This window comes from Haliotis rufescens, unplaced genomic scaffold (genome assembly GCF_023055435.1).
Source record: "Haliotis rufescens isolate VD_foot unplaced genomic scaffold, xgHalRufe1.0.p SCAF_5, whole genome shotgun sequence".
NCBI classification, from domain to species: Eukaryota; Metazoa; Mollusca; class Gastropoda; order Lepetellida; family Haliotidae; genus Haliotis; species Haliotis rufescens.
The window spans coordinates 3,775,664-3,801,821 of NW_025964223.1; the positions used below are offsets into that span (position 1 = coordinate 3,775,664).

Here is a 26,158-nt window from a genome sequence, read left to right on the forward strand (position 1 = left end):
GTGGGTAAATGTTATCCATGCAATAGTTGGCTTCACTGACAGCGTTAGGCTAAAAAAAAAAGTAATACCGTACTCGACGTAATAAGCGCAGAGGGCGCTCTCAAAATTAGAAAAAGGGGGCTCTTATTAGATCATAAATTTCATGGCTTATGCTGACAGCCTGAAATGTTTACATACGACAGACATATTTTTCCAGAATTTAATTGCCCATAATTAAGGGTGCATATAACACAAGTCTGTATTATACACGAATAAATAAATCTTGTGTACATTGATCAATCGGAAGGGGTGCTAATTGGGATTGTTCTCTAGCCAATATATTAGCAAATATTGCTCTGGGCGCTTATTAGGTCAAATACGGTAGTCTTGGTTCTGTGACACTGCCTGCATCATCATGAAGCCTGTTGAATGTTTTGCGAATTTTTTTCTTTAAATATTCTGTGTCACGAACACACGACCCCAGCAGTGAACATATACAATACTTAAGAATGACATGATTTCGCCAAAATTATTGTAAACAAAATTTGATTACATACTAGTTTGACTCATGGGGAAAAAGAAACACCGCCCAATATTTTCAAAAGCATTTGCCTGAGAACTAATTCATTTTTTTTTTTTTGATGATGTGGCAGTGTCTTGTGGAAGTCAGCCATGCTCACGCTATCAACCACTGGTCTGCGTGGTCCAGGCCCCCCGAGATATCCCATGATTCTAACTGTTGCTAATCACAGGACATGCAACCCAGCAATCCTCTCTGTAATCCCCTGGACTCATTCTCGGTCCATACGCATCAAAAGACATTAAGGGATTGTACTTGATGTTACCCTGCACTTGGCAATAAGGGGATTAAAAACAAGGACTGGGCCCCGTTCCACCAAACGATCTTAGTGCTAAGACTGCTGTAAGTCTATGTTAAAGTATGGGAGTTACGCTACAATTGCTTTGTGGAACGGGGCCCTGGTCATCATGTCTGAATGGTGAATCCTTGTTAAACTGTAGCATGGTATATATCTCTGACCTTACTCACTTAAAAAACTCAAAACCCAGATCCATTGAAAGAACACATTAAAATTGTTTAAGTTTTATTATTTGACAATATTTATTACATACATTTCATGTACTTGATAAGCAGGATCGTCTGTACAAAAAATAAAATAATGCCACTTGGCAGATACTTAACCAACCACCAAATCTTAAACATAACACAGGAATAATCTTGACTGGACCTCCCACAACACAGGGCCCATTAAGGCGGCCATTTTTACCGTGGTTACAGAATACTGAGAGACACGCAGCCCTCAAGTTCAAGATATAATATTCTAAGGAAGCAGTTGAAAAGTGTGATGTCAGATGAAACACTTAATTCCTGAACTTTTGAGACACAGCATCACTCTCACTCACTGACTCACGCACATGCATGCACATGCATGCACACACAAATGTTGACACGCTGAAAGAGAAAAAAGCCCTGGGTGCTGTTGTACGAAGCGATCTTAGTGCTAAGGTGATCGTAACTCCGATGCCTTAACATTGTTTAACTACGACAGTATCGCCATTAAATTGTTAAATATGACAGAAGCACAATCTCATTAAAACCAGATCTTAGTTCTCTCTACCGCTAAACAAAGATCTGAGAACATCCCATTACGGGTCATGTCAGACCGACCTTGAGCGAACTTTGACCAACCAATGGAATGACCAATCAGAAGACAGCTTTCTCGTGCTTTACGGCACTAATTTCAAATTGGCGACTACGCTTTGAAACATATTTTGACAAATTCTCGATTTAAAATTTTAAACCTGAACAAAAGAACATTGTGAATGGTTAATAGATAGTCCAGATTGTATGGATTCAGTCGTTAAACCCGTAACTATCGTTCGGAATACCCAGTGTTAAATTTCGAGTTTGCATGATTAGAAATCACATTCCCACTGTCACTTTCATGATCTGGTAAGCAACGCTCTGATTGGTTGGATGAAAGGTCGTTCTGATGTGCCCCCTGATGGGATGTCCTCAGATCTTTGTTTAGCGGTAGCGCGAACTGAGGTCTGATTTTAATGAGATTGGTCAGAAGCACTGAGATGTTTACTTTGATAGATGGAAAAACTGTTAACCCAATCCCTAAACTTCAGGAATTGAGATTTTATCTGCCACCAGTTGAACTGCTCCCTTATTCTGGATCCTTCATGGTCCTCACTGATCAGGATACCTGAAATCTGGTTCCTGACAATCTCAGACTATTGTATACCATGGATAGCTGAACAATCAAATCGAGACACAAATTAGATGAGAGTAATTTTCTTGACAATCACCAGGCATACACACCTTATTATTGATTTTAATGGTGTTTGTGCAGGATGTATTTATAGATCAATTTATTGTCACTGAATGAACAGAAAATGTTTTCCAACTAATATGCCTTGTTACCATGGTAACTGGATAACAGGGTCTCACTGAAAATGACGGTACATCAACCTTCATTTCTGAAACATAAACTGTCCACAGACTCGACGAATGAATTCCCTTCGTGGTGATGCAACTTCATTGAGACATGTCTGTACAACCACTCATAGCTGTAGGTGCTCCAGAGTCACACATCACCGGAATTATTTGTCTTCCTCTTCTTTGGGTGAATTTCTTTTGGCTGTGAGGGCTATTTCCTTCACCTGGGGCAAGAGTGGCTTGATCTCCTCCATGACAGCAGCAACAGCATCAGCGTCTGCAGCAGCAGCATCGGCCTGGAGTTTGGCCTGTCTCACCACAAGTTCTGGGGAAATGCAAACTTTATGTACGTCTTGTGTTATTCAAAGTAAGTCATCACAACATATTTACCCTTACACATCACCTTGATTTTGATGTTAAACAGAGCTGTGGATCAGGAATTTGTTGTAGCATTTGTACTGAGTGGAGGCATGGGAGGTCAGTTAGCTGCTAGGAAGTACATTGTGTGCTTGCCCTGTGTGAGTGATTTGGGTTTAACGTTTCTTTGAACTATATTCCAGTTATATCACAGTTATATGTGGTAAGAAAGCACACGGTCATAGATTTCTGGTGTGCCCAAGGGATGCAACTCTGCTAGCGACTTGTGGCCCCTTAGACGTCTGTCACCTGTGTCCCCTGCTTGTCCTGGTATGGACACATATGTTTTGGGGGGACATCCAATGAAACCTAATACAAAACTATGTTTGGTATTTAGGAGGGTCTATCTTCGGGAACAAAATATTCATATAAAAATTCCCAAACAAGCAGATCCTGTATCTGCCAAGGGACACAACTCCATCTTACCTTGAAGAGTGACTAGTGTCTTGTGTTGCTCCTTGTCCATGTAGACTTCGAGGTACTCGATGATCTGCGGCACAACACGTCCCGGTGCATGGACCATCATCTGGGTGTATGTCTGGAAAAGTATGACTGCGGCGAGGTGGAGCGACATGGCTGGGTCGCTCTCGTCCTTCACGCTCTCCACCAGAGACTGACGATGATTGAACACAATTTGTCTGAAATAAGTAAAATCATTCATGTTTACATTTTCAATTGGTTCATTTAGGTTTTCTTGATCTTGAAATATATACTGTAAAACGTGAAATTAATGCGTCTCCAAAAGAATGTGACTGCTGGCCCCTAGCCAAAAATGTGACTTAGTATGAATGCGACACCCCCTCCTCTCAAGCATCAGTGGATTTATATCTAAACAAAATGTCCTCTGTCAGGTTTACAGGAGAATCCTCACCTTAATCCAACCACACACCAAATAGCACCGCTTATTAGCGCTGAGTAGAGTACTTCAGCTAAAACAATACGTGCACGCTGGCTTGTGTCGGCCTTTAATGCAGTCGCAAAGAGCAAAGACACCGTGTTGGGTGGCGTGTGTCTGGACTTGCAGGTGTGATCAGTGATGACATGAGTGAGTAGAACGCTTGTCTTGACCCCAGCAGTGACAATTCACAGGATGTAATAAGTGTTTGACTGACATTGTTTATATTCGTGTAACAAGTGCTGCTCAATAAACAGTGATGTGGAATACATAGTTGTTTGTTTTCAGCGTATGTCTAAGTTGGTATTTCTGCTGTCCAAAATGTCTTACTGTTGATATAAATGCGATGTTTAATAATGCGAGCAAAGACCACTCGCATTTTTTGCATTTAATTCACGCTCGCGTTAATGTCAAGATTTACAGTATATCATTAGGTTATAGACAGCAAGCACCTGCCTGCTTCCCTCCACACCCTCTCCCTACCTCTCCTTCCTCTTGTCTGGTTTCTTCAGCAGCAATCCCAGGTGTGCTGATCCACACACAACATCCAGGTAGTTGAAGAAGTCATCCAAGTTCTAAAACACACAAATACACACAATGTAAGGCAATCCACATTAGTTTCTGTGTGTCTCATCGCCATTCCTTATACTTACTATACTTATATCAAATGACAAAATGCAGGATAAAATAACATGTCCAATATGGCTGCCCTGGCAGCCATGTAAAAAAGCACATCACCATTCTGTGAGCATATACACCGCTTTCCTCTTCATCATGTTGACAGGCTTCAGGAGGAGATATCGAAAATGGAGTAACACAAGAAAAAACGGTTGACGTGAAGGTGAAAGGTCGTAGTTATTGTTCATACAACATACCGGCTGCATTTTAAATCATTTGGGCAAACATTGCATTTTCAATATGGCTGCCGTGCAAACCGTTTGCCTTTGAAAGAAAGAACTAGATATATCGTCAGATCATAGGTTTTTGGACATCATACGTTTTCGGACTACTCACGCTAAAACAGGGGTGTAGCATCACACAGACATTGTAAATACTCACATGATGGCTTTAGAAAGTTGTCTCTTATTTATAAGTGAATGAGATGTTTAGCAGTTGTTTATGTGATTAGAGAGAAAACAAAGAATGATTCTTAGTGTCCAAAAACCAATAACACAGGATACTGTTCTGAATGCTTCGCTCACTTGTAGTAAGAATTTAGAAGCCTCAGGGCTGATTGTCTGATTAGAAAGTTCACCTGATACGACCTTTTATAGAGTCTTCTGATGTTCAGGCAGAGAGGTATCATATCGGAGTGGAAGATCTGATGTCAATGACATTGTTCCCTGCCTTCCCTGTCTGATGTCAATGAGATCGTTCCCTACCTTCCCTGTCTGATGTCAATGACATTGTTCCCTGCCTTCCCTGTCTGATGTCAATGACATTGTTCCCTGCCTTTCCTGTCTGATGTCAATGACATTGTTCCCTGCCTTCCCTGTCTGATGTCAATGACATTGTTCCCTGCCTTCCCTGTCTGATGTCAATGAGATTGTTCCCTACTTTCCCTGTCTGATGTCAATGAGATCGTTCCCTACCTTCCCTGTCTGATGTCAATGACATTGTTCCCTGCCTTCCCTGTCTGATGCCAATGAGATTGTTCCCTACCTTCCCTGTCTGATGTCAATGACATTGTTCCCTGCCTTCCCTGTCTGATGTCAATGAGATTGTTCCCTACCTTCCCTGTCTGATGTCAATGAGATCGTTCCCTACTTTCCCTGTCTGATGTCAATGAGATCGTTCCCTACCTTCCCTGTCTGATGTCAATGAGATTGTTCCCTACCTTCCCTGTCTGATGTCAATGAGATCGTTCCCTACTTTCCCTGTCTGATGTCAATGAGATCATTCCCTACCTTCCCTGTCTGATGTCAATGACATTGTTCCCTACCTTCCCTGTCTGATGCCAATGAGATTGTTCCCTACCTTCCCTGTCTGATGTCAATGACATTGTTCCCTGCCTTCCCTGTCTGATGTCAATGAGATCGTTCCCTGCCTTCCCTGTCTGATGTCAATGACATTGTTCCCTGCCTTCCCTGTCTGATGCCAATGAGATTGTTCCCTGCCTTCCCTGTCTGATGTCAATGAGATTGTTCCCTGCCTTCCCTGTCTGATGTCAATGACATTGTTCCCTGCCTTCCCTGTCTGATGTCAATGACATTGTTCCCTACCTTCCCTGTCTGATGTCAATGAGATCGTTCCCTACTTTCCCTGTCTGATGTCAATGACATTGTTCCCTGCCTTCCCTGTCTGATGCCAATGAGATCGTTCCCTGCCTTCCCTGTCTGATGTCAATGACATTGTTCCCTGCCTTCCCTGTCTGATGTCAATGACATTGTTCCCTGCCTTTCCTGTCTGATGTCAATGACATTGTTCCCTGCCTTCCCTGTCTGATGTCAATGACATTGTTCCCTGCCTTCCCTGTCTGATGTCAATGAGATTGTTCCCTACTTTCCCTGTCTGATGTCAATGAGATCGTTCCCTACCTTCCCTGTCTGATGTCAATGACATTGTTCCCTGCCTTCCCTGTCTGATGCCAATGAGATTGTTCCCTACCTTCCCTGTCTGATGTCAATGACATTGTTCCCTGCCTTCCCTGTCTGATGTCAATGAGATTGTTCCCTGCCTTCCCTGTCTGATGTCAATGAGATCGTTCCCTACTTTCCCTGTCTGATGTCAATGAGATCGTTCCCTACCTTCCCTGTCTGATGTCAATGAGATTGTTCCCTACCTTCCCTGTCTGATGTCAATGAGATCGTTCCCTACTTTCCCTGTCTGATGTCAATGAGATCATTCCCTACCTTCCCTGTCTGATGTCAATGACATTGTTCCCTACCTTCCCTGTCTGATGCCAATGAGATTGTTCCCTACCTTCCCTGTCTGATGTCAATGACATTGTTCCCTGCCTTCCCTGTCTGATGTCAATGAGATCGTTCCCTGCCTTCCCTGTCTGATGTCAATGACATTGTTCCCTGCCTTCCCTGTCTGATGCCAATGAGATTGTTCCCTGCCTTCCCTGTCTGATGTCAATGAGATTGTTCCCTGCCTTCCCTGTCTGATGTCAATGACATTGTTCCCTGCCTTCCCTGTCTGATGTCAATGAGATTGTTCCCTACCTTTCCTGTCTGATGTCAATGAGATCGTTCCCTACTTTCCCTGTCTGATGTCAATGACATTGTTCCCTGCCTTCCCTGTCTGATGCCAATGAGATCGTTCCCTGCCTTCCCTGTCTGATGTCAATGACATTGTTCCAAGCCTTCCCTGTCTGATGTCAATGACATTGTTCCCTGCCTTCCCTGTCTGATGTCAATGACATTGTTCCCTGCCTTCCCTGTCTGATGTCAATGAGATTGTTCCCTACCTTTCCTGTCTGATGTCAATGAGATCGTTCGCTACTTTCCCTGTCTGATGTCAATGACATTGTTCCCTACTTTCCCTGCCTGATGCCAATGAGATCGTTCCCTGCCTTCCCTGTCTGATGTCAATGACATTGTTCCCTACCTTTCCTGTCTGATGTCAATGAGATCGTTCCCTACTTTCCCTGTCTGATGTCAATGACATTGTTCCCTGCCTTCCCTGTCTGATGCCAATGAGATCGTTCCCTGCCTTCCCTGTCTGATGTCAATGAAATTGTTCCATGCCTTCCCTGTCTGATGTCAATGAGATTGTTCCCTGCCTTCCCTGTCTGATGTCAATGACATTGTTCCCTACCTTCCCTGTCTGATGTCAATGACATTGTTCCCTGCCTTCCCTGTCTGATGTCAATGAGATTGTTCCCTACCTTCCCTGTCTGATGTCAATGAGATCGTTCCCTACTTTCCCTGTCTGATGTCAATGACATTGTTTCCTGCCTTCCCTGTCTGATGCCAATGAGATCGTTCCCTACTTTCCCTGTCTGATGTCAATGACATTGTTTCCTGCCTTCCCTGTCTGATGCCAATGAGATCGTTTCCTACCTTCCCTGTCTGATGTCAATGAGATTGTTCCCTGCCTGATGTCAATGACATTGTTCCCTGCCTTCCCTGTCTGATGTCAATGAGATTGTTCCCTACCTTTCCTGTCTGATGTCAATGAGATCGTTCCCTACTTTCCCTGTCTGATGTCAATGACATTGTCCCTGCCTTCCCTGTCTGATGTCAGTGAGATTGTTCCCTACCTTTCCTGTGACGGACATATGCAACTTGGTCATCATCGTCTGTTCCGCTGCAGGGAGACTGCTGATTATCTTCAGCCTGGCCTGTGATGAACAGAAAGACACCAAGTAGAGACATGAGACCGGCTGTAACTACTCTCTCATGTCAATACCCTTGTGGAGTAACAACCCATCAAACTATATATTCCATGCCCTGATGGCAATACCCTTGTGGGGTAACAACCCATCAAACTATATATTCCATGACCTGATGGCAATACCCTTGTGGGGTAACAACCCATCAAACTATATATTCCATGCCCTGATGGCAATACCCTTGTGGGGTAACAACCCATCAAACTATATATTCCATGCCCTGATGGCAATACCCTTGTGGGGTAACAACCCATCAAACTATATATTCCATGACCTGATGGCAATACCCTTGTGGAGTAACAACCCATCAAACTATATATTCCATGCCCTGATGGCAATACCCTTGTGGAGTAACAACCCATCAAACTATATATTCCATGACCTGATGGCAATACCCTTGTGGAGTAACAACCCATCAAACTATATATTCCATGCCCTGATGGCAATACCCTTGTGGGGTAACAACCCATCAAACTATATATTCCATGCCCTGATGGCAATACCCTTGTGGGGTAACAACCCATCAAACTATATATTCCATGACCTGATGGCAATACCCTTGTGGGGTAACAACCCATCAAACTATATATTCCATGCCCTGATGGCAATACCCTTGTGGGGTAACAACCCATCAAACTATATATTCCATGCCCTGATGGCAATACCCTTGTGGGGTAACAACCCATCAAACTATATATTCCATGACCTGATGGCAATACCCTTGTGGAGTAACAACCCATCAAACTATATATTCCATGCCCTGATGGCAATACCCTTGTGGAGTAACAACCCATCAAACTATATATTCCATGACCTGATGGCAATACCCTTGTGGAGTAACAACCCATCAAACTATATATTCCATGACCTGATGGCAATACCCTTGTGGGGTAACAACCCATCAAACTATATATTCCATGACCTGATGGCAATACCTGGATAAAATACCAACAGGCACCATTGCCATGCTACACAAGGACTTATCAAGACAAGCCCTGAAAATGTATAAATTTCCAATTCATGTTAAAAATACAGCTATAGCCTTGTAGAGGGGAATAGTATTTTACTTACAACAGGCCCAGTACAGAGGAAGAGACCTAGTTATATATTTTGCATTGTTCAATTAAAAAAGGACCTAAAAATCGCAAGTATAAGAAAACTAAAATCTCAATGTACCTGCAAAGGGCACTGAGATTTCAACTCTAGATAAACCCCTGCTGGGGCTGGTATCTATTGACTTAATCAAATGCAAGAAATGCAGGTAAGCACTTACACAGGCACCTACTGGTATTCTAACCTGGTCCCCACTAAAGAGTTTATCTTGAGTCAAATGATGGTCATGTCTACACCATCCGCAACAGCCTACTCTACCGGTACATATCTCAACTCTGTTAGGATAAGGGGCGGTCGGGTAGCCTAGTGGTTAATGTGTTCGTCACGCCGAAGACCCGGGTTCGATTCCCGACATGGGTACAATGTGTGAAGCCCATTTCTGGTGTCTCCCGCCGTGATATTGCTGGAATATTGTTAAAAGCGGCGTAAAACCATATTCACTCACTCACTCTGTTAGGATAAATACCCTGGACCCATTGGATGCCATAGCTTGGTTATGAGCTTGATTCAAACAACAACAACACACACTAAAGTATAAATACTCTCACAAGCTGAGCATAGTACATTCTGTCATGTTTGTTTTATATATTTTTTCAGTTCCCTTTATTTCTTAAAGCTTTTTTTACAGTCTTGTATTCCAGATAGAGTACACTTTTTCAGCTAAACTCGAATACTGCTACAAAGTTCAAAGAGCAATGGCTGCTTACCTCTGCTGTTAGGCCCTCATCGTCCAGGACTGACATGAGGCTGTCGGTAGCGACTGCATTCAACACGGTATTGGTGATGTCGGTACACACGGTGTTCAGCAGATACTTGACAAGCTGTGTGTTGGCATCGCCTGAACAAACAACATGGAGGTTCGAGAAATGATATCATGTTCCATCGTAGATCTTGGTCCTCATCTTTACCTGGCATAAATCCTGTGTGAACTCATCACAGATATTGCAAGGACAATTATACAAACAGGAGTAAAGGACTCTCTTTATTTTCATGAAGGGGTGTTGGTGGGGTGGTCTTGATTTTTTTCAATAATTTCTCGAAGAAAAAAACTGGAAAAATCTTTTTGCTTCAGGTCTCACAAACAAATAAAACTGTTTACTACACATACAAGTTGTCCTCAGAACAATGTCATCATACGTCTTGAATCAGTCCCAAAACATCCAGCCTCCCACTCCCCCACCCCACCCCCATCAAAATGGTTTGACCCTTTTCCCTTTGCACCAGCAAACATCAACAAAGCAGATCTCACCATGAAAATGTTTTAGCCCCTTCTCAAACAGCTTAGCGTTGGTCCACAGCCCTGATACTTTCTCTTGCAATTCTCCATGGGTCTTCTTTCTGTCCGAGCCTGTCGCAGTGCCAGACGTTTCCAGGAATATAGACTTCGCCACTTCCTGGAACTGTCGAGTCAGGGGTCTGGACAGAGAAGTCAGTTAGAATGTGGACATAGTAAACACACCTGAACACTGGTCAGACATATTACTCAGTGAAACCACACTACACTAGATGGTCACCAAGACTATTGTTTTACACCGCACTCAGCAATATTCTAGCCATATGACGGCAGACTAAACTTGGCTATGTGTAAACAGAGTCTGGACCAGACAATCCGGTGACTGATATAATGAGCAATGAGTATGGCCATCAGGGTATGTTGACACAAATCAACCAAGTCACTCATAATGCTGATCCTTACCACGAGATCCATTAAGATCATAGGCAAGACAAATCTGTGATCAGCGGATCCAGAAATGGCAAAGGGATGCAACTCTGTACAGTAAATTGAAGTGTCCACCATGACCCTAAATTAAGTATCACCATTGGCCACACCCACCTAGTCCACAGCTCATTCCAGACAAGTAACTACAATTTGTGAAAAAACATCTGCCCAGAAAAATACCAAAAGATGTTAAATGATGTTACTTGCTACCCTGCCTGGTGCTCGGCATTAAGGGGATAAAACAAGGACTGGTTGACTCGGATTCTGCATACTGTGTCTGAATACAGAATCCATGGAAAACTGTGGCATGGTATCTCAGAGGGCTAGCACTGCAAAGCCAGCTTAGTCTGAGCCACTACAAGCAGCTACACATTCATGCAGGCACATCGCTACGTAACTGAAATAATCTTGGAAATGAATTACCATGCGGGCCTTTGCAGAATTGATCATAATATATTTAATGCGGTAATGACTAGCTACTGTAACTAGGCTACCAAACACCCACCTGTACAGCTTGCCGGCTATTTCACTGATCAGGTCTTCTGGACAGTCCTGGAGCTTTTCCTGTTTACGTATGACATCTGATATTTGATCGATGGCCATAAATGTCACCTCCCCAGGTTTTGTGCGTGTATTGGACTGAGCGGTGTCATCATCGGAATCGTCGTCCTGATCGCCACGACCTGTTCGATACTTTTTCTTTGTTGCTTTCATCTTTGCCTCCCGACCCTGAGTTCCCCCTCCAGTCTTTGTGCTGGCTGCAACACAGTGAAGACACTTGGTGAGGTGGACTTATACACCTGGGTGCAGGGTGCAGGGTGCAGGGTGCAGGGTTCCTTTACATCTCACATTGGGACAGGTCATTCATGGTAGAGGGGTCAGAGGTTCTTGATGCACTAATGTACTGAAATTAATTACCCTCCCCTAATGCTTGACATATTTTTGGATGACCCTACTCATGTCCTTGCACATTTTTCTCATGACCCTAACCTAAACAATAAAATGCAAAAGCACTTTATATTTCATTATATGATGTCCATTTTTATCATGACCCTCGCCACATATGGGAATTATTATTTATATCATTTATGACCCTCACCTAGGGACTGTTATATTTTTCTGTGACCCTCCCAAATCCCCCTGACCCCCCAGATAATATAGTATCTGCCCCTACTGCTTACCAAACTACTTCTCACCATAAATCTGATGCCCCGTTTTTGAAAAGCACCAGAGTACTTTAGAAAATTACTAGGGGGTGAATGCCATATAAAAGCAAAGCCAGCAATATTCCTGCTATATCACCATATCATGGTGGCCTGGAAATAACTGAGCTGGCCAGGGAATCAACGACTGAAAACGAGCAATGACCGCTATTGCTCTGAAAGCTTGAAAATATGATAATGAAAACCCACAGGTATGTTTTTTTCATTTTATCTATTTTAGCACATCCGAACCCTCTAACTTGGTCGCACTGCATAAAGGTGAGCCTCAGTACCTTGGGTACCATGGCTTCCATGAGTGACAGATTGTAAACAGGCGAAATCCTAATGACCATTCCTGCCTTTCAGAATTGATCATAACATATCTAATGAATCTGCATTAATACTCATCTATCATTTTTTTTAAAATAGATTTTGTTTTGTTTCAAAATCTTCTTCCTGGAATCAGCTACTGTGAAACCGTGTTCCTCTGCTTTGCAGCAAGGACATGCTGTTAAATAGTAACAATCTAATAATTTTGTAGAATTTTCCTATTCAGAATATTCTATAAGTAATACGTTACCACTGTTATACCGAGGCTGTTGTCTCCCACAACTGCTGCTATAGCGAAATCTACCACAGAGATCTCAATTACCTCATGCAGCACGTGCGTAGCCACCTAGCTGCCATGTGACACCCTTCACTCTTGTCTCCTGCGAGAGCAAGTGCTCGGGGGACGGACGGGCGGGCAGCAGCCCAGTGGTAACGTATTACTTATAGAATATTCCGAATAGGAAAATTCTACAAATTACATTAAGTAATACGTTACCACTGTTATACCGAGGCTGACTACCACAGTAGGCGGTGGGGAGCACCTACAACCCGAATCCTGACTGCTAGCGTTCCTTCCGACCAGCGGAAGTAAACACCAAGGCGGAAGCACTCGATGCGCATGCACCTAGCTAGGCGTTACCCTATAGGAATACCAAAGCACTGTCAAGCGCATACCGTAAGGCTCAATCGTCATTGCCAAAACGATTGGTGACTCCAAACGGCCCCACTGGATAGGTATTTCATCGCCGCAGCGGATGAGAACACTGTATCCGCGTGAGCTTAATCTTAGATCAGGTTAAACAGTCGAAAAGAGGGAAATTAATTTCATTCAGACCGTATATCCCAGAGCAAGCCTACTTAAAGTATGCATTAGGCGCGTGACCTAATTCCAGTATTTGTAAGCATGCATCACAAGGTTGGGATACACGACAGACAATTAAAGACATAATTGTCAAAATACAAATAAGGACAAAGCACACAAAAAGCCGCCCTCACCTGTGGTGTGAGTGCGCTGGTTTGCGGGACCCCAACTCCTGTACCCACGGCAGTGGGAACATTGGAGTAGACCCAGATTGACCACCGTGCAAGGTCAGACGCCTGAGGAGTTCGGAATTGCGCTGGGCACACCCCTTAGGTGCCCGCTTGCGCCGCGATCCGCGGGCCAAGACGGTGCACACTCTCCACGACGGCATCAGCGACCTGTTTGAGGTAATGATTGGCAAAAACCGAGTCAGAACGCCAGTAACAACCTCGTAATATTCTGCGAACAGAGATATTCGAGTGTAGGGCAAATGTTGCCGCTAGCGCCCTGATCTCGTGCGGGTTTGACCCCGCTACCGGTAACCCCCGAGACCGGTACGCCAGATTGATGACAGAACGAAGCCACAACGCAATCGAGTTGCGAGGTATGTCAACCGTGCGATTAGGGTTACACGATATGAACAGACGGTCACGCCCTTGTCTACGTTCATTCGAAGCCTTAAGATAATCTCTTACTTAAGGGCCCTAACCGGACACAGCGCTCTGTCCTCAGTATCAGCAGGATGTAAGATTTCTTTGAGTGATCTTACAGTGAATTCTCTCTCCGTTTGCCCGACTCCCTGATTCTTGGCGACGAAGCCCATGAGCAGGCCCAGGCGGACCGCTCCTTCGTCACCCCTATCGAATCGTACCTTGGCGACATCGAGTGCATGAATTTCGGATACACGTGCCGCCGTGGCAAAGGAGAGGAGAAATGCTGTTTTCCAAGTCACATGCCGGAACGAAGCACTATGCAAGGGTTCATACGGAGCTTCCGTAAGTGATTGCAACACTAGGGAAAGATCCCAGGCCGGTGCCCGAAGGCGGCCCTTCTTAAGATCGTGCTGTTTGAAACCCTTGATAATACCCCGTATCACCGGCTCTTTGGAGAGACTGGTACCCATAGCAACGTCCCGTACCGTAGCAACGGACGAGACATAGTTGGCAATGGAACCCCCGGAGAGTTTCCGGGTCTCTCGCAAGTGAGACATGAAACGAGCAATATCCTGCACAGATACCTTATCTGGCGAATGAATGTGATGTTTAAAACACCACTTCGTGAAAATAACCCAACGTGCATTATACACCTTCTGGGTAGAATCACGATGCATACAAACGTATGCCCGAGACGCCCAGCGAGAAAAAAACTTTACTCCTCAGACGCTCGGTGACAACATCCACGCGTGCAGATTGAACTGCCCTGCGTTTGGATGAAGCTGACGGGTGTGAGGGTGGATCAAGAGATCCGGTCTCACAGGCAGTGGAAGTGGCGACTGCGTGACCTGGGTCAGCAAGTCGGGGTACCACGATCTGTTCGGCCACATGGGCGCGATCAGTAACATTCGACAGCGAACTCCTCGGAGCCGGCTTAGAATGTGTGGTATCAACGCTGTCGGCGGGTAAGCATAAGCGACCAAGCCCGTCCAGTCTAACGCGAGAGCATCGTGATCGATGGCCCTCGGGACCGGGACTGGTGATACAAACAACGGGAGTTGATTGTTGAACCGCGTTGCGAACAGGTCGACCATCGGACGACCCAAACGTTCGCACAGCCACTGAAACACTACTGGGTTCAGCATCCACTCTGTGGGGCTCGGATCCTGAGGCCTCGATAGAGCATCGGCCAGTACGTTCCGCACACCTGGGATGTGACGGGCGCGTATCTGGCACGGGACACTGTCCACCAGAGCGTAAAACTCGAACGTGAGATCGAGTAGCGAGTGACTGTGGGTTCCCCCCAGTTTGTTCACATAGGACACTACCGTCGTGTTGTCGGTCGCCAGCATGAGCCGGGCGTCGACGAGACGATGCTTCCAGTGATTGACTGCGTTGATCACTGCCTTGAACTCAAGACAAGTGATGTGAAGACCTAGTTCGTCTAAGCACCACAGCCCCGAGCTCACCTCCCCCTTTAGATGGGCGCCCCAGCCCACTAGAGAGGCGTCTGTATACAGGGTCAACGTGGCCCGGTAGGGCCGCATAGAGACTCCTGATAAGACAATGTAAGGGACCGTCCACCACTCCAGATGCGGTCGGAGCCGATCCGGGAGGGCGACGGTCGCACTGTTCACCTCCGTTGCTAACAACTGGATTAAAAACCGTTGCAGCGGGCGGAGTTGGAGACGACCCCGTGCGGTGCAGTCCTGGGCTGATACAAGTAGCCCTAACAGCTGTTCCCAAAAGTGAACAGTCTGTTGCACCGCTAAGACTTTGGCAATCATCGCCTGAATTTTGTGCCACCGGTCTGGGGGGACAAAGAGGCGATGGGACACCGTGTTGAACCGACCTCCGATGAACAGCAAGTTCTGAGAAGGGGTTAACTCGCTCTTGGGGAGAATGATAATCCACCCAAATTGCTCCAAGAGCCGACGTGCGAAATCGAGATGGCGTGACAGGGTGTCCGTCATTCGATTTGCTACTAGCGAGTCGTCCAGGTACGCGAAGTACCGGACACCCCTCCTGTGGAGGAACCCCACTATGGGGGTGGTTAACCGGGTGAACAGCCAGGGAGCGGACGTGTGAATCATTCTGAGTTCGGCACTGTCCTACTTGGGAACGAGAAATATCCTGGAGTAAAACCCCGGTGTTATTTCTGGTAGAGCTAACTCCCGTACTGCCCCTTCTCCACCAACCTGCCGATGGCATCGGCGAGGATGGGAAGATCGGTTTCCGAATCGAAACCTGCCAACGGGGCAACGGTGAGCGGCGGATTCGCTTTGAGATCAAGCCGATAGCCGTACCGAATCGTGTTGACCACCCACGGGTCGACGAACACTTGTTCCCAATTCTCCCAGTAAGTCTGGAGTCTGGCTCCCACTGGGGAAGGAGAGGGGGCCCTGACAGGTTGCGACAGGCGCAACTGTCCAGGGCCAAGTGACTCGGGTTCGCCTAAGGGCCAACCGAAGTTGGCGCTGTCGGCATACGAACCCCTCCAATGAGAGTCACCTGGAGGGGCCCTTGCCGTCCGTCGACGACTTGGGCTTCCCCCAGTTCCCCGTCTTCCCGCGAAAGGGCAGCTGATTGCCCATACCGGAGCCCTCAGGGCGGGGCTACTTCCCAGAGGAAGAAGAACCCGACCCCTTAGACCTACTGGCCGCAGCAGCCTGGGGCGCGCTCCGGTTAGGAGCGGCACCCAGGCGCCTATGCAGGGACCCAACAAGAGCAAGTGTGTGCCGAGAGTCCTCGGCAACGTACTCCAGGGAAGCATTTAAACTGAGCAGGCAGTTGTAAATGCGCTGGTCACGGTCCGTGGGAGAACCTTCGACCAGACGGGCCGCTGCAGCCAAGTAAGTGTCTCCGTGAGACATGGAGTGCCGAGCGAGGGCGTCCAGCTGGTGCAAGGTAGCTTGCGTTACCGTAGCAGCCGGTGGGGCACGGACACCCAACCGCTCAACATGGGCCTCCGCGGTAGGACCAGCCTCGGGAAAGGCAAGGTCATGTACCGGGAATAAACCCTTTCTCCACGACGTCGGAGGCAACGGGAGACCCCGACCGGAGGCCGCCGCGAAGGCGTTCTCCAAGGAAGGCTTGAAACCGCGCAGCAAGGTTGATGCGGGGAAAGCCGTGTCGGAAGACTCATCGTATACCTCGGAGGAACCCACAGTCGTGGATTCCCCGCGGTACCGGCCGGGGCATGTCCCCAAAGAGGTCATAAACCATGGCCACGCGGTCCTAAACCGATAGCGGGAGCAACGGTTCGGGGGAAGGACCGGTGACCACGGGAGCCGCCGCCGTACCGGTGGACCCCGCGTCCGACCCCGCGGCCACCGAAGTGGCCGGGGACGGAACAGCCAGCGGCCTATCCTGAGATAAGGCCGCCAGCTTGGAGTCCACAAGTTATGCAAGTAATGCAGCGACGGAATCCCCGGACAGCACACGGGCCGCCAAGAGATCCGCCGCTTTACCGGTGGACCCCGCGTCCGACCCCGCGGCCACCGAAGAGGCCGGGGACGGAACAGCCAGCGGCCTATCTTGCGATAAGGCCGCCAGCTTGGAATCCACAAGTTTCGACAACAATGCGGCGACGGAATCCCCAGACAGCCCGAGGGCCGCAAGGGGATCCGCCGCAGCCGAGGAGGTGGTACCCGCACGGGGACCCCGACCGGACGAACCGGCCACCACAGGGGTGGAGACGGACTGTACGTACAGCCGGTACCGCTCAAAATCCGCAGGCCCCAGACCTTCGCACAGGATGCACCGGGTGTCCCCGCAAGGAACCCTGCACCGCGGGCAACGATCGTGGGGATCCCGGGACGACAAAAACTTTCTGCACACCCCATAACTCCGAGGAGCAGGGGCAGAGGGGGTGGATACTGGGGACATATCCATGTCAGACATTGATTGTTTGCTATAAACAAAGAACAAAACATGGTTACAATGCACGCACCACAATGATTCACAAACGAACATTTTCACAAGAAAATAAACGAGCAATGTGAACATATAACATACACATATAACTTTTATTAAAGAAATAAGTTATGTTAACCCCCAAAACATACAAGAACAGGGGAAACGTATAACACAACGTGCATACGCGAACCCCGCAAGTATATAGAAAAAAGGGCGGGACAAATTTTCCGTTTGGCGGGAAAATTATAACCAAGCGTAGCCACCGCAACGCCCCATAAAAGCACAGTTTATTAGAGAATAAACTATAATAAATATCACCAAATCTTCAAGGAACGCTTCAGCAGGAGAAAACACGTCTTGCTAAGCAGACGAAGGAGACAAGAGTGAAGGGTGTCACATGGCAGCTAGGTGGCTACGCACGTGCTGCATGAGGTAATTGAGATCTCTGTGGTAGATTTCGCTATAGCAGCAGTTGTGGGAGACAACAGCCTCGGTATAACAGTGGTAACGTATTACTTAATGTAATGAGAATAACAACAAAACGTCACTAGTCCTGACCCTGGTGATACGGACGTCCCACCTTCGGGAGATAACTGCTGTAGAACGTACATGTATGCAAGAATCTACACCAAGTGTCTTTTCCTATCAAACATAATGTCAATAAAAGCCTCACTCTGAAGCTTGCTGAGAAGTCTTAAACTTTTATTGACAAGCGTTGATATGGTCGATATCAAAAGACATGATCATGATGATGGTGAGATTCAATCTATCATCCAAAATCATTCCTCTAACTTTTTCAGTAATAACAAGTCTTGTGTGCAAAAAGAAGAGATAGCAAAGATCTGCAAACATTGTGATGTAATTCATTGCGACTAAATCTCCCATGGAAGCCAGTTGTTGATGACAAAAGTGAAATACTCTCGACTTAAAATTTGTTAATCAAGACAATTTCAACTGAATCACTACCATCCAGGTTAACATGATTAACAGTGTTTCACTACATATTATAGAAATACAGAACAAGACTTAGTGGTTAGTGTCGCATAAGCATGGAACAAAAAAAAGCTTTTGCTAGAGTGAAAATGTGAATAATTTTGTCAATACTAACAGGCTGCCTTTTTTCTTCTTTGGTCACGTTTGTCTTCACGAGCCGAGCTGCCATCGTCCAGACCCGCAATCTTACTCCCCTTCTTGTCTCCCTCGGGATTCAGGAACACTGGGTTGGACTTGGCCTCCTGGACACAAACAGCAGACATGGCAAATCGAGAAACTGTTTCCAAAATACAAGTTCGAAATCAGAGTTCTCTCTGATGTACTAAATCCTGAAGGGCAGATCAAGTAATGTAATAAAATATTATGCTGTGTTTTTTCAATGTTCTTTTCAAATTCATGTTATTCGTATTCCTGTTAAAACTTTTGTCAGCCATCCAGGTGACAACAGGTGAACACTGAGCAAACTTTGACTGGCCCAATCAAAATGAAGGCTGCATGGATTTGGTTTAGCCAATCAGATATCTGCTTTCTAAAACAATTTGTCACTGTCAAACTGGTTGTTTTGGACAGTGCTTGAGCGGCATTTGTACATATGTTTAGCTGGGGAGAAACGAATGTCCTAATGTCATTGATTGAAAAATGCAATTGACACGACAGGATGTATAGTATCAGTGTGGCCCTTATTATCTTCATTCAGAACTACTTGTCTAGGTTTGTTTTTGATATAGAAAAGTCTGATGTTCGGAATGTATAGCTCCCTCAAGAATTTAGAAGCCTCGACACTGATTGGCTGAGTAGAAAATTCTCCCGACGAGACCTCATATATGTCCTTTGGAAGGTTTGTCAGACCTTGATGTGGACCGGTATTAAATCGGTGTAAAAGATATGATTTCAAGTCAACCAATTTCGTAAATATAAGAAACAAACTCACCTTTCTCGCTTTTGATGTCATGAGTGCTGAAAATGGCTTGCTACATTCAGATATGAGAGACTCGCTTGCCACAATGCTGTCACAGCACACGATCACGCCCTGACGGCCTCGGAGATAATTGGCCAGCAGTTGTCCTGCATCCTTGACGCTGAATATGGACGGCATCACAGTCTGAAAACAAACACCCAGTAAACAGTATTCAAAAATGCCAAATTTAAAACTCTCGTGGATCCTTTATAACTATAAGACTTCAGATGACCATTTAGTAGGCTGTCTTAAGCACGGGATACTGGGGAGTTGTTCTTTATAAGACTTCAGATGCCATTTAGTATGCTATTATAAGCACGGGACACTGGGCAGTTGTTCTTTGTCACTCACCATAATGTCCACCCATCCTCCTGTAGAGAGGGCTTCTTCGGCTGTAGCCTCAATCTGGTCCTGAATTCCTTTCCCAGCGCAACAGGTCTTCAAGTAAGTGATTGGCTCATCCTTGAAACGCTTCTTGATAAAGCTCTTCACGTCCGATATCCCCAGTCTTGACAGCGAGTCATACTCTGTACAGAGGAGCTTACATTAAATACATACCAAAATAACATGTAGAAATGTCCTCGGTACCTGTATACACATGGCTTAGAAAACAACAGCTGTTGAAAATTCATTCATGAGAACTAACTTGATCCTCTTTGTTTGGATGCTGTTGAAAGTGTAGGCTTCCATAAATTTCCTATAAAACTTTGAATGGCAAAACCAGAAATCTTCAACAAAACTGCTCTACATACATACCTAGATATCCATTCTGCTTGTAGAACGCATCAACCCACTCGTTTTGAGACTGTGTATAGATATCTGGAATGTACGTTGCCTTCTCGTTCCTTCCTCCCGATACGGAACCCGCTAGACGTCCCATCTTGATCAGTTTTTCTAAAATGGCTAGAGAGAACAAAGTAATCAAGTGTAAACGTGAGAATGATAAAAATTATTTGAGTAAACTTGCTTCAATTAATTGTTAATTAATGTTACTCATAATGACTTCATAACTCTTGTACATACCATTGGAAGATAGCACCGGTATGATGCAACCCATTTAACACAGTATAAGATCATGAAAAGTGAGTGAGTGAGTTGGGTTTAACGCCGCTTTTAACAGTATTCCAGTCATATCGCGGCCTGTCAGCTTAATGTGGGAGGAAAGCCCTGAAGTGATGCAGGTCTCAGACATTTACCACTTCGGTGAAACCCATGAGCACAGGTATGGTGCTGACAAACCTAGAAACATAACTGGGGCGAACCGGGATTCGAACCCACCATCATAGGTTTCTGGCGTGCCCAAGGGACGCAACTCTGCACAGCGAATCGCGGCGCCTTAGACGACTGGGCCACCAGTGCCCCCAGGTCATGAAGACGTTACTTGACTTCGAATAAACTAAACCCTGTTAATCCAGACGGTAGTGTTCCTGATCAAAGAATCCTGGTAACTTTGTACACATGTAGGTGTAAGTTCCTGTAGATTCTTACTGTGGAAGAGTCTCTCCTTGCAGGCATGCTGAGTCATGACGGACAGCACGGGCGTCGGCCTGCAACAAATGTCCTGGTCAACACATGGTACAGGGCCGGATATGGTTTCACACACGTTTTTCTTAAAGTAACATTCCAGCCATATCACAGCTAGTGCCACAGTGAATGGGGTGAGTATGATTTTACACCTCTTTTAGCAATATTCAAGCAATGCCATGGCAGGGGACACCAGAAATCGGGCTCAAACATTGTACACATGTGGGGAATTGAACACGGGTCTTCAGCGTGTGCTTTCACCACTAGGCTACCCCACCCCACCGTGAATGGGCTTTAGACAAGTGTAGAAGCCATGGTCTTTGGTGCATGCACACTCTCGGGCAACACAACCTGGAACAACTTGACCCTTATTTCTGCCAGTACAATGAAAGAAGGGCAACACTCTAAATCACAAATACTTATAATCTACTTCATAGATAAATGACGCTCGCCAAGTCCGGAGATGGATCAGAAGCCCTGTTTAGTGGGCACAGTTATATACACATAAATACATGGGAACACATAAACATCCACTAGGTGTTTCACGTGGCACATTTGATAAAAAGTTTCTATTGCTGTACCAAAAAAGGTGAATTGGTTAAAGTATCATTCCTTTGATTTTGCTATGTTAATGACAGCATAATTTTGTTTACTGTTGTAGGCTAAACTACAATGCTTTACAAGTAGCTATTCTAAGCACACATTGCACAGTATTGATAAACAATATGTCTGTCTGATTGTGACATGACAGTGCAGGCACCTACTTTGTGACGGCACTGAGTGAGCCTCGGATTCTCGCCTTCATCCTCGTCACAAATGCATGGGTGAAGATGACGTCACGGTCGTAGCTGTCGAGTTGACCTTTGATGATAGACCCAAGTCTTTCACGAATTACCTGCATTAAAAATATATATTCAAGATCAAGCACATCATTGTGCATCATAAGCGACATAAAGATATTTCTACAATATAATAATTCATGATTAATTAACTGAAATTAAGTGATTCCAGAGACTGACAAACAATATCAGGTCAGGTGTTAAGTAGAAACCGGATACCTCTAGAAGTGCACACACAAAAAGTTGAAAACACAATAAAGGACTGATACACTGTCTGAAAATAAGGGTTGCAAATACCCGTCCCCCATCCCCCTGGCCCTACCCCCTCTGGAGCCACCTATATTACAGCCTTATTAATGCAGATTGAAAATAAAAATAAATGAAGCCTTGCCATGGTAACCAGTGGTCAATAGTGTGAGAACCAATCCATGCCACAATGACACAATCAGACCAGTCACGAGAGCTAGCCATGCTTTGCATACAACACTGTTTCCAAATACCATCCATAATTAGCAACCAGTGTGACAATCACATCCACATGATTCAAGTGTTACCACCTTTCCACATAACATGACCAAATTGTTTCTAAACACATACCTCAGTGAGAAAGTCCGCTGGCAGGTCGTATGTCTTGGTCAGTTCTGCGATGGTCACTTGACCTTGTTCGGTAAGTTTGTCGTTCACCTCCTCAGCCAGGCGGTCTTTGTAGGTGCTAGATAATAATTATTGTCATCCATATTTTTTTTCAATCTGAGAGGGGAAGCATTATACCTTATATATTTTATTTAAAAACCTGCTGAACATGCCTAAGGCATTTGTGTTTTTCAACTGTGGATGATCCAAGAGACGCATGAATGTTGGACACAATACTGGACACATCGCTGGACATGGTGTATTTTATCAAGGAAGGAACTGAGGAAACACACATAGCTGTCTTCTTCATCTGTAGGTATGTGGGAGATTTTTGGTACTGATAGTAAAGTGGGTATGGGTAAAAATCACATATTCAATTTATTATGGGCTACCCTTGGGCACGCCAGAAACCTATGATTGTGGGTTCGAATCCCGGTTCGCCCCAATTATGTTTCTAGGTTTGTCAGCACCATACCCGTGCTTGTGGGTTTCACCGAAGTGGTAAACGTCTGAGACCTGCATCACTTCGGGCTTTCCTCCCACATTAAGCTGACACGCCGTGATATAACTGTAATACTGTTAAAAGCAGTGTTAAACCCAACTCACTCACTCACTATTATGGGCTAATCACATGTTTACATATTTTCTGACTAGACTGCTATGAATTATATGGAATACACCATGTACAAGATCTGGCACCAAATTAAATTCTTCAAAACTATTTTGTTTCTATTTTCATTTTTTTAATGTTGATCCATTTTGAAAACCCAATTAACATGATAAATACAAAATAAAAGACCTACGTATTCAACCTCTGCGAATGCCTGTCAAGACTTACACATCAATAAGCTGTCCCAGCACAAGGCTGATCTTCCTGTCATGGCCGACGATGGTGTTCACCTTGGCCTGGATGTGGTTGAGATCAACATTGAGAATCTGCTGCAGTTCAACCAAGTTGATACGACCTGAATACAACACAGAGGTCAGACAAAACACTCAACAGCCACTTGCATGTAGAATACAAATAGAGCATTCCAGATGTAGCGCTCATAGATGAATGACTGAAGTCGGCACACACATAAATATACCTAGACATATTTGTCATGGCCTGATGACTATAAATTGATGGCAAGTCAATATACCAACAGTTAACATCGATGCCATGCAACACTATTGTCGTGTTTCGTAGACATGTTAAACTTTGTTGGTCCTCATGTTGAAAAATGCAAGGAAACACATGTAGTAAGATGGGACAGAACCCATCAACAGTGATGTCAAAACTATTTTGTGATCAATCTATTGCAAAACAAATAAAACAAAAGTTTGCCACTAACGTGGTTATATCCCCCGCCCCTGTTGCAGAATTTATGACATAATTAAATCTAAACAAACCCTAACCCTTTTTAACCGAGGTGGAACTTGTCATGGAAATTGTAAAAAAAGATGAGTTTGGAACCTAAGTCCATCTTGTTGCCATGGAAACGTAAAAAATAAAAATTTCTAAAAGTTCTCAATAGCAAAAGGCACCAGTTCAGCATGTACCTGACAGACCTGCAAAGTTTGATGAAAAAATATTGAACGGTTTATGAGTTATGCTCCGGAAACAAACCCTACCCTCACAGAACCTAAGTCCATCTTGTTGCCATGGAAACGTAAAAAATAAAAAAATTCTAAAATTTCTCAATAGCAAAAGGCACCAGTTCAGCATGTACCTGACAGACCTGCAAAGTTTGATGAAAAAATATTGAACGGTTTATGAGTTTTGCTCCGGAAACAAACCCTACCCTTACAGAACCTAAGTCCATCTTGTTGCCATGGAAACGTAAAAAATATAAAATTTCTAAAATTTCTCAATAGCAAAAGGCACCAGTTCAGCATGTACCTGACACACCTGCAAAGTTTGATGAAAAAATATTGAACGGTTTATGTGTTATGCTCCGGAAACGAAACGTGACGGACGTACGGACGTACGGATGGACAGACGTACAGACGGACGGACGGACGGAGCCCATTTCTATATCCCCCGCCAACTTCGTTGGGCGGGGGATAATAAGTCTTTGAATCGCATGAAACTGAAATAGTTACCTATATTACAGCAGTATCACAATACTGTTTTTAACTATTACACTACAACATTGTATTGCAATCACACACACACGCCATAACTCAAGTTATGTTAGTAGTGTTTTAGTCTTTTATGATTGATTTTAACAGGACACTTACTTTACATGCTCAGAACAGCTATCTTGTTTCGTCAATGATACTATTGTACTTATAGTTTGTTTTATATTCTTGTCATGAATGAATTATTTAAGTTTTAAAATTGGTTCAGCAGGAGGGTATAGCCTTGTGGTTACATTGTTCAGTTGTCACGCCAAAGGCCTGGGTTCTATTGCCCAGGTTGGTACAATGTGTGAAGACCATTTCTGGTGTCCAAAGCTGTGATGTTACTGGAATATTGATAAAAGCAGCGTAAAACCCAACTCACTCAATCACTCACAATTAACATTCCTAGCCAGGATGTAGATAATATACTTTGTACCTCCATGAACATAGAGTTCGTCTCGGATCTCCTTCGCCAGCTCCTGGTGGGTGAGATACTCCTTGCCATCTGTTGTGTAGATCACGTCGATCAGTTTCAGCTCAATCAGCTTTGTCACCAGCTCTACAATGTTCCTCTCAGACAATCTAAAAGAGTAGCAACCAAATGAGTTGGTGAGCATATATATTCTTCAGAATGTTCGATCAGGTTGACACGTAGGTCCAAGTATTGACATTGGATAGCTGATGATAAACTTTGATGGTACAATAATTTTTCTTCTAAAGAGTGGAGAAAAGAAATAAATTATAAATATCAGACTCAGATTAATCCCTTTAATTATCTGTGAAGATATACACATATATCATTTGAAGCAAAAGAAAAAACGAAACATAATTTTTAAATACCACGCAGTGTTAAAAATAAAAGTTCACTTCCTCATTTTCAGTTCTCATGATCTACATTTGTATGGCAGATCCCCAGAGATCCCCAACTGATAGCAAACCTGCTGCAGTAATTATTGACTTATTATAACGACACAGATCATTTTAATATTACCATTACAACTTAGAACTGAATATTGAACATCCGACGATAATTAATTGCAGCTGTTTGCGACACCGGTGAAACTCAGTTCTCAACAAGGTGTGACATATTGCACAACAAATCGACAAAGACAGAAACACAACAATTAGGGTGGATATTAAAATTGAGATGTCCATCTAAACATGACAATGTGATAAAAATAGTTACTTTTGTTTTGTCGTACTAAGCTGGACACGCTGAAAATCAGCTGCCAGACGTTTCACTTCTTCCCAGTCAGCCATGTTGGCAAGTGCA

The 26,158-nt window shown here is 44.7% G+C and overlaps 1 protein-coding gene across 1 annotated transcript; it reads right to left on the reverse strand.

Annotated features, from left to right (window-relative positions):
* Positions 1–1,069: 1,069 nt before the first annotated feature.
* On the reverse strand, positions 1,070–26,158 carry LOC124129340 (E3 UFM1-protein ligase 1-like). Its single transcript, XM_046492865.2, has 17 exons — positions 26,072–26,158; positions 25,322–25,467; positions 23,618–23,744; positions 22,744–22,858; positions 22,072–22,202; positions 21,272–21,330; positions 20,540–20,686; positions 20,135–20,310; positions 19,757–19,927; positions 18,941–19,067; positions 11,433–11,685; positions 10,457–10,623; positions 9,915–10,045; positions 7,963–8,043; positions 4,239–4,330; positions 3,287–3,498; positions 1,070–2,768 (listed from the first exon to the last, which is right to left on the reverse strand). Exons 1-17 carry the CDS (start codon positions 26,143–26,145, stop codon positions 2,608–2,610), a joined length of 2,370 nt encoding a protein of 789 aa, XP_046348821.2. The 5' UTR covers positions 26,146–26,158; the 3' UTR covers positions 1,070–2,607.